The following is a 15,944-nucleotide window of genomic DNA, read 5'->3' on the forward strand; positions in this document are numbered from 1 at the left end:
ATAATAAAAATTCTCCCTTTGTGCAAATATAAAGTGAAACAGATTTTTTTCCAATTATTTTTCAATTAAGTAACCATTAGGTTGAGTCTTAGTGATGTGCTTTATAAAGTTCCAAGTAATAAAGATTGCTTTTTACCAGAGAATCCTTGCAATCACATGGCACAGAATATAATCACAGCACTTGAAATGTAATAATCCTGCAATAGACATTTACAAAATGAATAAAATATAGATAGTAAAGTTTTGATTTTATTTTATTTTTTAAATATTTTTGTTTATTCATGAGAGACACACACACAGAGAGAGGCAGAGACAAAGGCAGAGGGAGAAGCAGACTCCTCACAGGGAGCCAGATGCAGAACTCAATCCCTGGACCCCGGGATCATGCCCTGAACTGAAGGCAGATGCTCAACCACTTAGTCACCCAGTCGTCCCTGATTTTCTTAAATTAATAAAAGTATTCACTCTATATATAATCCCATGTAATATATATAACTTCATTTTTATAGTTTTTCAATTGCAAAAATGGAATTTAGTCAAAAAAGAATGTTTCAATTCTCCATTTGTTTATGGATTCAATAAATTTATCACAGGAGGGAGGTCAAGTTCATTTCACTTCTTATGTGTAAAGAGCTGGGAAGTCATCACCCCTATCCTTATAAGAAAAAGCTAAACTGGGATGCCTGGGTGGCTCAGCAGTTGAGTGCCTGCCTTCATGCCCAGAGCATGATCCTGGAGTCCCAGAATCGAGTCCCACATCAGGCTCCAGGCTCCCCGCATGGAGCCTGCTTCTCTCTCTGCCTGTGTCTCTGCCTCTCTTTCTCTCTCTGTCTCATGAATAAATAAATAAAATCTTTTAAAAAAGAAAGAAAGAAAGAGCTGAAGAAAGTGAAAATCAATAACTTTTCTCTGACCTTCAGATAACGAAAATTGCAGGGCAAACCACCACCCCAAATCTGGAGAGACAGGTCAATTCAGAGTCATAGTTGAGTTCTGCTTACCTGGAGTTTAGGCTTCTGGAGTCATAAATTGGTAGTAACATTTAGGTGAGAATTTTAATGAAATTCTGGAGGCTGAATGTTGCTTGACAGTGAGAAACTTACGTGGGTATAGTCTTGAGGAATCCCCACCCTTTCCTGGATTTTACTTCTAGGAACCCCAGCAGGTTCTCATGCCAAAGATTCTCCTCCAGATTTGGGGGGAGAGAAAGAGTCATCACTGTGCAAGTTGCCCAGAGCCTTTCTATTACAAAAGCCTACTCCCTAAGGAAAAAGAGGAGCTGAGCTTAGTCTCACCTGGGGTAAGGATATTTCTCAGGCTCCAGCCCCCTCTACCCTTCTTATCTCACGTAACAAGGGAGGGAAACAAAGTTTTAACAGCAGAAAAATACTCAGGAATGTCACAGCCCAGAGACACACGCCCGCTAAAAGATTTAATAATGAAAGTATATCACCATACCACTACACCAACAGGACTTTGGTAAAACAACAGTGAGTTATAACTGCAAGAGCTGGAAGAGGTAGGCTCTCTTTGACAAGATGTACTCAGAGAAGCCTAAAGATAAGAGGAGACACCAAAACAAAGGTACCAGGGGAATCTGAAGTTCCTGATATCCTGAGATATAATAAACATTAAACTTAGTACAACCCCTAGTCATATTAACATAAATCCTCACATTAATGCCCTTTTCACTTTAACTCTTATTCCTCATTACAAAATGTCAGCTTTCAATAAAAAATTATATGGCATGCCAGATAGCAAGAAAAAACAATCTTTAGAGTAAAAGCAAGCATCAGAACCAGACTTAGATATGGAATAGATGTTGGAATCATTACACAAGGAATTTAAAATAATTATGAGGAATATGTTAAGAGTGCTAATAGAAAAAGTAGACCATTTTCAAGAGCTGATGAGTAATGTATGCAGAAAGAAATTCCAAGGAAAAGCCAAAATGCAATGCTAGAAATCAAAGGCACCATTAACAGAAATGGAGAATATATTTGATGGGCTCATCAATAGACTGGATATGGCCATTGAAAAAAATCAATGAGCTCGAGAATAGCCCAATAGAAACTATTAAGCTGAAATGCAAAGCACTAAAAGAATGAAAAATAGAACAAAATATCCAAGAACTGTGAGACAATTTCATAAGGTATAACATAGGTGTATTGGAATACCAGAAGGAGAAGGAAAAGGAAATAGAAGAAATATCTGAAACAATATTGTCTGAGAATTTTCCATAATTAATGGCAAAGAGTCACATAACCAGGAAGGTCATAGCACACCAAGCCATAGAACACCTGAAGAAAGAAACAAACAACATATATCTAGGCATGTCATATTCAAGTTGCATGTCATATTCAAAGAGAAAATCTTGAAAGAGGCAAGAGAGATATGCTATCTTTCCCTTGTTGCTCTAGGATCATGGGTTGTAAACTATTTCCAAACACAGATTTCCTCATCAGTTGGATAAGCCTCAGACAATGATTTTGCACTGTAAATGTTTCTCTTTTTCCCCATTATCACTGAAACCTTAAGAATGGATGGAATACCAATTCTATTGACAGATCTTTTCAATATGTAAGCCCTTCACTTCCAATTTCCTATCTAAGAATATTTTGATGAGAACTGTGAAAAGGTAGGGTAAAAGAGGGCAGGAGAACAAGGCTGGCAAAGAGGCACCAAAAATCACCAAAAAATAAGTACTCCATGGCAGCATAACTAAAAAGAAAAAAAAAATCCTAGATATGTAACATAACATATATACTAATTAGGTTGGTAAAACCCTACATAGGCCAACCTAGAATGCAGATGGTCAATAAATTATTGATGACAGGATTTCACTGTTGATTACATAACTGTTCAACTGGTGACCAACTGTGGTCAACTCTACCTCTTCCATATTGTATCGGTCCCACAATTTTCAACCAGTCATCAATGGCTTCAGGTGGTCATCTTCAGTTATCTGCATTCTTTTAACAACCCTCTATTGCACACCTCTCTTGATATTCCTCTGTCTGAATCTTCTCATGTACATCCTGTTTCTTCCCTGTGACTGCAGTCTCACGTGTCAACTGCCTGGGCTAGAGCACCAGGTTATACAGTCAAACACTAATCTAGGCGTTGCTGTGAAGGCATTCTGTAGATATGATTACTATTTCCAGCCAGCTGACTCTCAGTAAAGGAGAACGCCCTTGATAACACGAGGAGGTCTTAGCCAAGCAGTGGAAGGCCTCAGAGCAAAAACTGAGGTTTCCCAGAGAAGAATTCTGCCTCAAGACTGCAGCATTAATGCCTATTGGAGTTTCCAGCCTGCTTGCTACACATATTTCAGACCTGCCAGTCCCCAGAACTGTATCATCCAATCCCTTAAAAGAAGACATTTACATCTACGAATATGTATAGGTGTAAGTATATGTATGTACACACCACACATACACACTTCTATTATTGGTTCTTTTCTCTGGAGAACCCCGACTGACACACACATCTCTACTTGTTCTTTTCTGCCTTAAGCTTCCTATTGACACTGACATAATATCCAGATCTTTGGCATTCAGGACCAAAGAGATGGTTCATGTTACCAGAATAATGATGTTAAATAAGCTTTTTTTCATCTGATCTAAGCAGCAATGGAAAAAATACATTTTCACATGACCAAAGTTGCAAACAATGAATTCTGTCCTTCGTTCTATTTTTACTACCAATTAAGAAATCTTTAAGGAAGCCTTTTGATAAGGTCTTCAAGATACACACTACACATTACTATGCATTTGAAATCTTGCTAAGAATGAAAAACTTTCATCAAAACCCTACAATGTTGTATCATCTGTAGCAACACATTTTACAGTGTCAAGTGTAGTCACTATTAATTATGTTATATAACTATAACTCAGTTATTTTCAAATAAAAATTATACTAATAATAACAAGAAAGATTTATTACCATTGGACACATGGTAGGCTGTGCATTATATATGGGTTATCTCATTCATCACTAAAACATGATGAACAAACAACCAAATTATTATCAGCTAAGACCTCTCATTATGTCCTTTAACAGAGGAAGAAAATGAAGTTTGGTGATATGAAGTAATTTGCCTAAAGTTAAGATAGTAGATAATATAGTTCATGATTCTAAAACCTATATTCTTAACTCTTCTTTAGCCATGATATGATTTTGACCAAATAAAACTCATCCCACTTTTCCAAACTGGTGGCTATAAACTGACATTGTTTTACTTCTTGAGGAACAGAGGCCAGCGGCAAACAACTTTTCTGAACCACTTCTATGATAGAACAACTATATACCTCTAGTAGATCATCAGGTTAGTATAAATATCTGAAAAAAGGGCATTTAATAGGATTTTGAAACAGCAAAATGCCAAGAAAAATAAAAGTATCTTTTAATAATTCAACTCACATTTAAGTTAAGGTCAACCTCAAAATTAACAAGAACCTGCAATGCTGTGCAGAACTGATTTTGATAGCTATACACGTTCAATGGAACCTCACTGTAGCCATTGCAGAGTGCGATTTGCTATTTGGCAGGCTTCTTTTAGAGCATGTTATATAGACAGGGATCTAAGTCCATACTTCGTCATGAATCTTTGGGAAAGCTCTGTGCCTCAGTTTCTTCATGTGTCATGTATCAAAGGGGAATAATAAGACCTACCTGGCAAGACTGTAATAAAGGATAGAGAGGGTAATGGGTAAAGACTAGTAAAGAGTACGGAGAATTTATATAGTAATGGTGGAAACACAGTGGTGCTAAATAAATGGTGGCCACTGTTACTATTGATGTAATTGTTCTTGCTATCACAAATGCTGATGGTTGTTTGTATCATAAAAAGTACATCTTAAGGAATCACTTCTGAAAGCCACTAAGTGAGGGTGAGGACCACTGCTGGTTGCTTTGGGCAGAGAATTAAGGTGACAAGTTGTCAGACAGCAAATGTGTGAGTCAGAAAGGTCACAGAACTATAACAGGGAGCTTCCTCAGACATTTCAGACATAAAGCTGATTAGATGACAAAGGAAACTGAGAGTCACACAGACAGACCAATTCACAGTCCACTGGTCCCAAGAGTCACATTTAGATTTCAGTCAGAGATGTGTTGTGCCAAATTATTCCATCTCTAGAGCCTCACCCAGCAATGGGTATTATCTTACTAACCAGGAATTAAGGGCTGGATCGTCTGGTTTTTCTAAAGGAACACATGCCAAGGACAGGGGTATCTTAAACTAATCCCACTTCTGATTCAAATAAGCTGAAAAAAGGAATAACAAGCTCCTGTGAAAAGTCATGTTTTTTAGTTTTTGTAAATCAGATGTTACATTCCAGGAGGGTGGAGTGAAAGCAGAGGTAATCAGTCCCTGCCTCCGCCCCTCTAAAAAAAGCCCAAAGGAATTACCAACAGGACCAAAAAAAAAAAAAAAAAAAAAAAACCAAAAAGCCAGTACAGAATTACAAGAACATACTCATGGTTTTCAACTGAATTTATTACTTTTAATTTACCAAGCCTATTGTGATGAAACAAACAAACCCCTATTTGATTGATATTAATTTATTGCACAATACAGCATCACAGCCAATTTCTCTTTGATTGCCGAGTATTTCCCAAAACAAGAACAAATCAGAATGATTCTGAAAAGATGCTTACGTACAATTCCTTTGTTTCCGTCAACCAATAGGTCAAAACAAGCTACGAAAAATATTACATAGAGATTTCAAAGCTAGTGTAATGACCTGTTTTTATTCACAAAACAGCAGGGACTCCCCCATTTACCTCTCTTTCCATCCCTTCTCCTTCTTGGTATAGTCCAATAGCTCCCAGAATCCAACTGTACATTCTTAAGGCTTTTTAAAAATTATTTTTAACTCCACAAGTCATACATGAACATATTTAGACTGTACTTCAGGTAAGGCTAGGATCCTTGAGACATTTACACTGCCCACCCTGCATAGCCAGGTCCACCCCTCACGTGCATCAGAGGTAGCTAGAGCTAACATTAACAGTTTATAGGTAACTGTCAGAGCCTTGATGGATCAACAGGAAATATATGCTAGTTTGTGACCTGCTTTTAAATAACTGGCACTATAAAATATGTACAATTTTACAACTTGCTTTTGTTAAGTTGTAAGAAATTCTAGGGAATGCATACTCATTTATAGAGGCTAAAAGGTTCATGGAAGTAATGCTGGGCAGGTACTAGGAAATAAAATAATGCAAGAATTTCTAGGCCTGTGCATAGCCATGAAATTTTGAGGATGTTACTCACCTCACTATCCTCACTTTTGGATAATCTTCCCATCTCCCTCTCTCACAGGGTTTGAATAAAAACTAAATGAAGTAATATGCCTGTGTATGCATTAAAAGTTGTATGGTGCATATTAATAAATATTTCTTAAATATTATCTTGAAAATAAAACCAAGTGGTGCTACTATTCTCAAAGTATGTAGGTATTTTAGGCATTTTACCTAAAATTTTAATTGGGAAGCATCCTAAGAATATTTCATAATAAAGTTCTGCTAGTGGCATAGTCATTCCTAGCTTTGAATGCTTCATTGGAAACACTTTGATGTATGGTATCAAAGGTTTATCCATGAGAAAATACATTTGCATTTAAGTCCATGTTATTAAATTGATTGTTTACAAATCTTATTTCACTTTTACATCCATGACCTGTGCTTGATTCTCAGAGTAAACGGACAGCAGCTCTAATGTATTAAAACAAGTAGAGTGGCTAAATTAGAAAAGAGTTTATGAAACTATGACACTTAAAAATATTTTAAAATTTACCCCAAATCTACTACACGTGATCTTCAAAGGAATTATTTTGCTAAAAACACTAATTAATGACTTCAGTTTTAAGTTGTAATTCCTGTAAGTAAAATATTCTTTATACGATACATGCCTGAAAGGTTTGCATTTTAATTAAGATGTCAAGATATCTAGAGGAAATGCTTTAAAAAGAATGCTCTACAAAGCCTCTCTCATTTCTAGGTTTGATCATAAATAGGACTATCAATAACAAATATCACCTTCAACAAAGACTTCTATTTATTTGTTCTGATTGTTTTTCATTATGAATTACTGTTTTGTTTTGGTTTGGCTGGAGGTTGGTAAAGGGTTGAGGGGGGGAACTGATATTTCTGAAACTTCCCATTTTCCTTTTGAAACACATTACCTCACACTGTTTGTTCAGAGTCTCTGAGTTCAACTGGCTACCCAATTTTTGTCTCACCATTAAAACAAAAAAGAACCATGGGAAAGTACTGACATACATACATTTATGTAAAAAATTTTATATAAAGCTATTACATTTGAGGGAGGGGGTCAATGTACTCATAGCAAGATAACTCAGAGATGAGTTAAGATTCTAAAACACAAATAAAACAGAGAATTTCCCAAGTACATTCATGTCTGAGGAGGAAGGTGGGGCAGATGGAACATGTATCTAATGTCTACCATTTAGATGCCAAAAGTGAAGGCAAGCAGTGAGGATTATTTGAGGTCAATCCAGTCCAACACCAAATTTAAATCTGAGTGAACATACACATTTAATGAATTAGAGGAATAAGGTAGATCAGGAAACTCTAACTGTATAAATCAGAACAATGAGTCACATGACAGTTTTAGGACATTTTAATGTCCTAGTTTGTGCCAATTTTTCTAAATAGAAAAGTTTTGACCACTGGCACTTCAAAAAAATTAGTTTTCACTCATAAGAAAAAAAAAAAGCAAGAAAACAATGATAAATGTTCCAACAAGGTAGGCAGAAATGAGAGGAATGAAAATTATGATTATTTATAAATTGTGTAGATAAAGAAAAAGCACATGACATCAGAAGATAGATCATAGACGCCTACCTCTAGCTTCTATTTACCAAAATATTTTGAATTATAGTTTCTTTAAATATAAAATGAGGGGGCTGGGCTGTATATTCAATGTTATCAACAATTTATGATATTTCATGGAAAAAAAGTTCCAAACAGTAGCAGGTTTACAAACCTATGATTTGAATGCCAAAATTGGTAAGGTGGGAACTTCTCAGTGGCTTGTAGACTATTTCTGTCAACTAAGGTTTTTTTTCAAGAGCCATTTTTTGTTTGGTTACAAAAATAAGTTTATGTTATCTGTAGACAACATGGAAAATAAACAAACCCAAGTAAGAAAAAAAAAAAAACTACCTAGTCACTACCCAAAGATAATCTGAACTGTTAACACACATTAACACACATTTCCTTATCTATTTTTGCATGAATTACTATAATTTATTGAATCCAGTGGTTTTCAAATTTTGCTTTTATAAGCGGAATTTTTAAAGAAAGTTTCACATGTAACCTTAATATATACAACAAATAAAAGTGAAACTATTCTGGTTGAAGTGGTGATGGAAGGCCAGGTTTTCCTGAGATGGTTATCAACACAGTCCTATGGAACTCTATACTCTAAAAAGTACTGTTTTAAAACCATTGACTTAAACAATATCCTAACAATGGACATTTAAATTGTTTCTTTTTTTATTGTTATGTAGATCATTGTGTACATACGTGGTTGTTATTATTATTATTATTATTAATTTGATAAATTCCTGGAGATAGAATTTCTGGGTCAAATAGTTTTAAGGCATTCATTGTCATGGGAACTGATCTTGGTACCATCTCCTCCCAAACTATTCTGGGTTTTTTCATGGCAACTAACCTCAATTGTAGCATCTGATTCAGATTTAATTTTGTCTGACATATTTCCTCACCTTCCCTTTTTCTTCCTTATGATGTTAAAGAGGGAGTTGTTAAGGTTAAATAGATGCTCCCTTTGAAGCATCAATAATTCCTTTCCATTAAATGTCATCAGATGCCTAACAGATTAGCTTTTGGCTGCCGTTCGACAATGATCTGTTACACAGTCAGCTTCTATGTAGGAATGACTAACCAAAGCATGTGGTCCTTTTGGAGGGGAATACCTTTGTTACTTAGCATTTTAGGACACCACATGCCTTAATTCCCTTGAGTCTTGTTTAGTATGTATTTGAGCTCTGGTTAAAATCGGTTCAAAGCTGCCTCTGACCCCAGATTCCCAAAAATGAACAAGAGAGAACAGACATTCAAATAAGAAGAACTCCTGAAGGTCATCTGATCTCCTTTATGATCATGTGCTCATCATTTTATAAATGATGACACTGAGGCTGACAAAGGCTCCTTTGAGCCCAAACTGTGACACAAAAACAATCATACACTGTCTATGCCCGCAAGGACTTTACTACCTCATGAGAGGTTCAGACAAACAAATCAACAAATACTATAAATGTGATAGAATAAGGTGATGCGGGTACAAAGAAGGGTGGGCTGAGTGAGTTTTCTGAAAAAAGCAACAAGGAAGTGAATGGGTCAATGAGATAAAGAAACAGAAGGACAGGAGCACACTCCAGGCAAGAGTAAGAATTAAACTTTGAACGACCTTGGTATATAACTCAGTGCTATAAAGAATGAACATGACTGTCTGGAGGAAAGGACAGAGGGAGATGCAAACTCAAATGCCCACAAGTTACATAAAGGGTGAAATGTCAATGGGGGAGGACAGTGGTAAATTAAAGAATGAATGTCCTCTCTAAAGAGGACAGAACAGCCAATTGCCAACATGTGAGAAGATAATCTTCTAATTTCAAGAGGGGCCAGAAACCTCTCAATTTTTAAATTAACATTTATACCAATTTTCAAAGAAAACATGGTGCTAACCAGACCAAACACACATACGAGCTGAATTCTACTAACAGCCTGCCAGTTTACAACCTCAGAGCCAGAGTTAGGCAAGGGGCAGCTCATGAAAAGCTCTGTGTACTATGCTAAGGGGTTTGGATGGTATCCTGAAAACTGTAGGGACTCATTAAAAGGCTTGAAGTGATTAACATCTTAGAAGGGTCACTCTGGCAGCTGTGTGAAGTCTGGAGGGGAACTGTGTAACAAGGTCTTAAACCAAGGCAGTGACAGGGACATATAAAGGAGGAGACACATTTGAAAGATGTTAAACAAAGAATATAGTTTAGTAAATGACACAGCTAACACTTGGACCGAAGTCTCCTACTTCCTTACTTGATATTGCTATACCTTTACTAGTATTGTAAAGATTTCTTTTTAAGTGGAATACTATTTAGTTTGCCATTAATAAGGTACAGGGGAGATGCTTTGCAAACAATAGCTTGAAAGACCAGTATTTATTTCTTCCTTAGATGCTATTCATGTAGTGTAAGCAAACACTACACTAAGACTCCAGGAAATATAGAGAGAAATCATGAGGAGACAGACATTGGGCATAGACATGGACCATGAATTCCTATTATGCTTCATTTGGCTAATATTCTCTGTCAGTTTACAACTGAACAATGGATAAAAACATAACGAATTATTTGATCAAGGAACAAAAGGGACTATCTTACTCTATCTCCACCTTGAAAATTCTATGACTAAAACTTACCCAATTTATGAGTTTTTGGATCATCTGCATTGTGGTTAATCTTAGCATATTTGGTGGAAGCAAAGACTACAACTTTAATTTGGATAGTACATTTTTTAGTTCAATAAATAACAAAAAGCAAGTCAAACGGAAAGTGAAGTCATTAGGTGGGGTGAAGTGATGTCAAATCTCTGAGTGTTTTCTCTCTTAACCTTCAAAGTGGGAGCTGGACTCCATTTGACTGGCACAAGATGGGCTTATAAAAGACCAGTTGTTAAATAGCTCTGTGAATAATAAAATCAACTCTTCCTACCTGCTTGAGAAAAACCTGAAAATGGTATTTTTATTACAAAAGATATTAATTTGTTTGCAAAATCACTGAAGATTATACACTTTCCCTAAAGTTTCTATACTATACAATTACACTGATAGTGTGAAGTGAGAAAAATGAAACTTTCTGGTTGTAACACGTGGAAATATGTTCTATATTTTTAAGTTTGTAAAAACGTAGCTAAGCAGTGGCTTATTCTGATCCTCTACCCTGTTTACAGTAAAGGTATACTCACTTTGTGGCACTGGCACTGAACCTTTCAACCTATGTTGTCTTGGGTCTGAGGTTCCTTATTTTTTTAACAGTACCGTGATGGTGCTAAGAACATGCTATATTTGGACAAGTTTCTGCATTCCATCACTCAGGTTAAGCCTAACCTATACTGTGGTAGTAAGTACCCCAACATCTCAGTGACTTAAAGCAACAAAGCTTTAATTTCTCATTCATGCACTTATGTCTCATTCAACATTTCTCATATGTCCATCAGGAGTGGCCTGGGGGCTCCACTCTGTGCTGTCTCCATTCCAAGACCTAGGATGACAGGGCTGCTACCAATACTGCCAATCACTGTGGCAGAAGGAAAGAAAGTTCTCCGGCTCGGAAATTACACATGACATTTTTAATCAAAACTTGCTGGTGAGACCTAGTCTCATGGCCTCACTCAGCTATAGTTATTGAAGTACAATTTTACCATGTGCCCAGAAGGCAGAGAGCTGGAAATATTTGGTGAACAGAACTAATGACTATCACAGTCACCCAAATAATTGCTCTATTATGGTTTCATGTGTCTGTTTTTTCTACTTGCCTGGACTATAAAGTTGGAATCTATGACTTAAAAGGCTCCCAACAAATTCTTTTGATTCAATGATTATACAGGAACAGAAAAGTTTCATTTAAAGTATGATTTGGAACTTTCCCCCCAATACTATTTATAATTTAAAACCAAACTGATATAATACTAAAGTTGTCAGGAACAGAAACTAAAATTGTTCAGATGAGTTAAGAGTCCAGAGAGGAATCACTTAGCTATTAATTAAATTCATGTATAATCCATAAAATACAGACTCAAAAATGAACTGAACTCATTTTCCTATAGCTGTTATAATCTATTAAAGAATAAAGTATGGAACTCTGTAGTATAATACTATCTCCTTTACCTGTACTGTATTTGTTATTTAAAGCTCCACATTAGGAACTACTCAAGCCTTGTTGAAGAGGAACACCCACCTATGCTGACTTTCTCACTTCAAAATCATAACCATACATCCCAAACGTTTAGGACTCTCAAATCTTTATCTCTAGACCTCACTTCTCCCAGGAACTCCAGACACATATATCTTGATATATCTGCTTTGATGTCTGTTGAGTATTTTAAATATAACCTAGTCAAAACAGAACTTCTCATTTTCTTTGCTCGGCAAATCTGCTTCTTTTTTAGTCCATCTCTTGTCTGAAAACTGTACCACTCATCTACTTTCTCAAGCCAAACACAGGAATTTCAGATGATGAACATTATTTGATTGTAAGTTATTAAACATAATAAAATACACATGCTTTGATAGTATAATTTTTACCATGCGTAATTAACTTGACTTGGAAGGCCATCTGGATTTAAACATAGCTGGACACTGGACGGGAAAATAAAACAAACAAGAGCTGCAGTAGTAACCAATGCTGAGCATTTTATCATGTGCTTGGCACATTATATTTATCATCTCACTAGTTTTAATAAGATGGGTATTACTGTTCCCATTTTAGAAATTAGAATTTTGAGGCTCAGAGTGGATAAGTAACTTGACCCAAATTGCAGAGCAATATTAGTTAGGATGTAAATCTGTATCTAACTCTTTACTCTATGGCCTCCCCTTAGAAGGCAGTTATGTGGTGAGTTCTGACGAGGTGCAGTAGCAGCTATTACAACTATAAAATTAGAGATATTTCTCTAAAAGAGCTGATGGACCTTTTAATAAAGAACCATACTTAGGTACAGAGTCTTCAGGTTAAGAATATAATAGTTTTTGCATTTGTTGACTTTATATTGTATTAAATTTTACCTTTACCTTCAAGTGATACTGGTTTTCTGTAGCTTCTTATTTAAATAAGCTTACTTAATTTAAAACATAATAGATAACTAATTCATAGCACAAGTGTTATCAAGAAGGGGCAAAACCCGTGGAGGTGGGTGGTGAAACTCAGATACAAGCTTAATCCAAACGGTGGCCTAGGCATGACTACAGTTTGAGAAACTCAGGACCACTGTACTTATCTTTTTAAAGTAGGTCTAAAAAAAAATCAGTAGTATCTCAAAATGAAAAGTCTAACAGCTGGGGAACATCCCACACTAAAGAAGTGTGGTGCCCCATTATTCTCTGTACAGATCATAGCACGTATGAGATATTAGCAGGCTCGAACGTTACTTGAAAGGAACACTAGCAAACTATATGCATTTGGTGAAAGGCAACTCTAACCAAACTAACGACATGAAAAGCATGTCATACTTGGGGAATGTTGATACATTTAGGTGCTTTAGCTTACAGAAGGAAAAAATTCGAGGATGCAATAGCCTCCATATTAAATGCAGTTCTATTTTATCTACAGATTGGGTTCTAACTGTAGGGACATAATCTGAAAATCACATTACCCTGAAACTATTACTCTAGCATGATATACCAACTTCCATCAGCCCAGCACTAAAGTTTCCACCCTATTTTGATAAATGGCTATTTGTTTTCCATCAAGCAGTAGAAAATGTAAAGTAGTAGCCTCCTGTTTGATGGCCATATTATATTTAAAAAGTTTATTTTTAAATGTACTGTTCAAGTTATGGAAGGATAATAGAAACTCAAACAGGGGAAAGGAGATATGGTTCTCACCTGATACTTCCAGGTATATGTCTGACTACAATGTCCAGAACTATTTAAATTGCTCTTTTTTCCTAGCTCTCTCCCCTGACCCTCTTTATGGTCAAAGAAGAGGATGGAGAGTGTATGCCGAATATACCTAAGTTGTATGCATTTATAATATGACTCTACTTTTGGAGTGACTTTAACGTAGAAGATTTATCTTAAATGACACAGAAGGCAAATCTAGGTAGAGCCAATGGATGGACACTACCAGGTGAATGGGCTTATGTTGACACTGTAAACTTTTTGTCCCACAAAACATTTATGCAAAATGTATGTGGCTGGATATTTTTGTTAACCAATAGATTCCATTCTAATATTAATACAATTACCTGAAACAAGTAAACAAAATAAAAATATAATACACCATCTTACTATTTAGGAAGAATACTGAGATTCTCATTTGTCTCACTTGAATATATAACAGTTAAGAACAAATGAAATGTTTTCTTTCCCAGTTTTTATGCCTTATATGACACCATTTATTACTTAACCAAAAATCAACAAATAAATAATGATTATTTTCATGGTTTCTTTGAAACAGGGATATACAGGCCAGTTCAGTTTTATAACATTAGCTCTTAACATCATTAGTTTGTCAAATTCACTCATGAATATAACACTTATCTTAACCCCTACAGTCTGGAAATTTCTAGAACGTTACCTATCTAGATCCTAGGCAAAATACTATATAAAATCAGCACTAAATCCATAAGAGATTGTAAGGTGAAAAAGGTTTTTGTGAAAGTTTTTTTCTGTAGTCTATAAGTAGACTATCATATATCTCTAAGCAAGAGAAACACATAATTTCAGATTGAAATGTAAATACATGACACATGTCCAAAAGGACTATTTCTTGTGGTTGTAGCCAAAAAGAACCCCTTCACAAAGAAAGGTTTTCAGAGGCTGTAGTACATACACCTTCCAGAGTGACAACCTTTCTTAAAGTATAATCTGAAGATAGCTACTGATTAACATACTTCCCTATATGCTAAATTAAGTTTAAAAAATTAAATAAATGAAAAGAAGTAAAATAATATAAAATTAATGTCGTATATAGCTATATACTAGAGTATATACTGGAAAGGAAACTTTTCCAGTTTTTTCAGAAGTCAACACCCATAACCACCAAGTTCTGTTTATCCAGTTTTTGCAGTAGGTTGATTTCTAAGGTAAGGCAGATGACTTATTTTGATAAAGATCATGTTTAACAAATAACCTTCAATACTGATAAGGCTTTCAAGGTCTTTGGTAATAAGACAGCAATCTTAAGTGTTCCTCAATTCATCTCTTCCTTTTCATTCCAATCACATTCATATTTACAATCACTTATCCTTCTTCAGACCTACTCTTCCTGGACTACTATAATATCCTCCTATCTTCACTGCTAATCTGTAAACATTCCCTCCATCAAATATATGATTTCCAGGAAGATTTTCCTAAAGCATTGTTGATTCTGCCTTCTTTGGCTCAAAACCTTTTTGAACAGTTCCTAGTTGTATTCATGAAAGAAGTCCAAATAAATCAGTTTAGCATTCAACTTCCTTTGTGATGTGAGATCCATCTACTTTACCAGCTTCATTTAACATGTCTATGCACTTCATGATATGGTCACTGGTCCCCTATATTCCAGACTCTTCTTCCATGCATTTATTGTATTCTGTTCCTCTGACATGAAAGCCTTTCTTTTTAGTTAGGGGATAGCTCAAGTTTCTGTAACAAAGAGATAGAAAAAACAACATGGCTCTTTCAAGCTAGACATTAATTTTTCTCTCACACAACAGTCTAGAGGTAGCTGGGTGGCCCCCAGTGGATAGGCTGCCCCACTCCACCAGATCGTCCAGGGACTATGATTCTTCCTTTCTTGTTTCTCTGCCGTTCCCTAAGATGTCTTCCTTATACGCTAGGTAGTAAATGGACTAAGAGGAAAAACAGAGGAATGTATACCTACTCATTTGAAGGGCAAGATCCCCAAATTATACATATTATTTCCGTTCACATCCCATTGCCAAGGACTTTGTCACATGGCTATACTTCACTGCCAGTGAAGTTGAGAAATGTAGCCTCTACTTTGGCAGCCACATGATCTGTTAAAACTTGGGGAGGTAGGGGTTGTTGGAAGGGGGTTCTCTTACTAAAAAAAGAAGGGGCATCAGAAGGCTGGGCTTAGCATTCATCTCTGCGTTATCCTTCTTCAGTTTCTGTCTCTAGAAACATCCATTTCTCTACAATGCCAAACTGAGTAACAACTCCT

General features: G+C 35.9%; 1 protein-coding gene across 7 annotated transcripts in view; it reads right to left on the reverse strand.

Annotated features, from left to right (window-relative positions):
* Positions 1 to 15,944, reverse strand: part of XRCC4 (X-ray repair cross complementing 4) — a 232,192-nt gene that overhangs the window by 59,501 nt on the left and 156,747 nt on the right. Inside the window, exon 8 of one of the 7 annotated variants that reach the window (XM_038532414.1) lies at positions 15,264 to 15,403. The exons of the other annotated variants lie outside the window; for them this stretch is intronic. Coding sequence (XP_038388342.1) covers positions 15,313 to 15,403 — 91 coding nt within the window. The 3' untranslated portion in view covers positions 15,264 to 15,312. The remainder of the gene's footprint in view (positions 1 to 15,263; positions 15,404 to 15,944) is intronic. 7 annotated transcript variants of the gene reach the window in all.

Source organism: Canis lupus, chromosome 3, assembly GCF_011100685.1.
Source record: "Canis lupus familiaris isolate Mischka breed German Shepherd chromosome 3, alternate assembly UU_Cfam_GSD_1.0, whole genome shotgun sequence".
Classification (NCBI taxonomy): domain Eukaryota; kingdom Metazoa; phylum Chordata; class Mammalia; order Carnivora; family Canidae; genus Canis; species Canis lupus.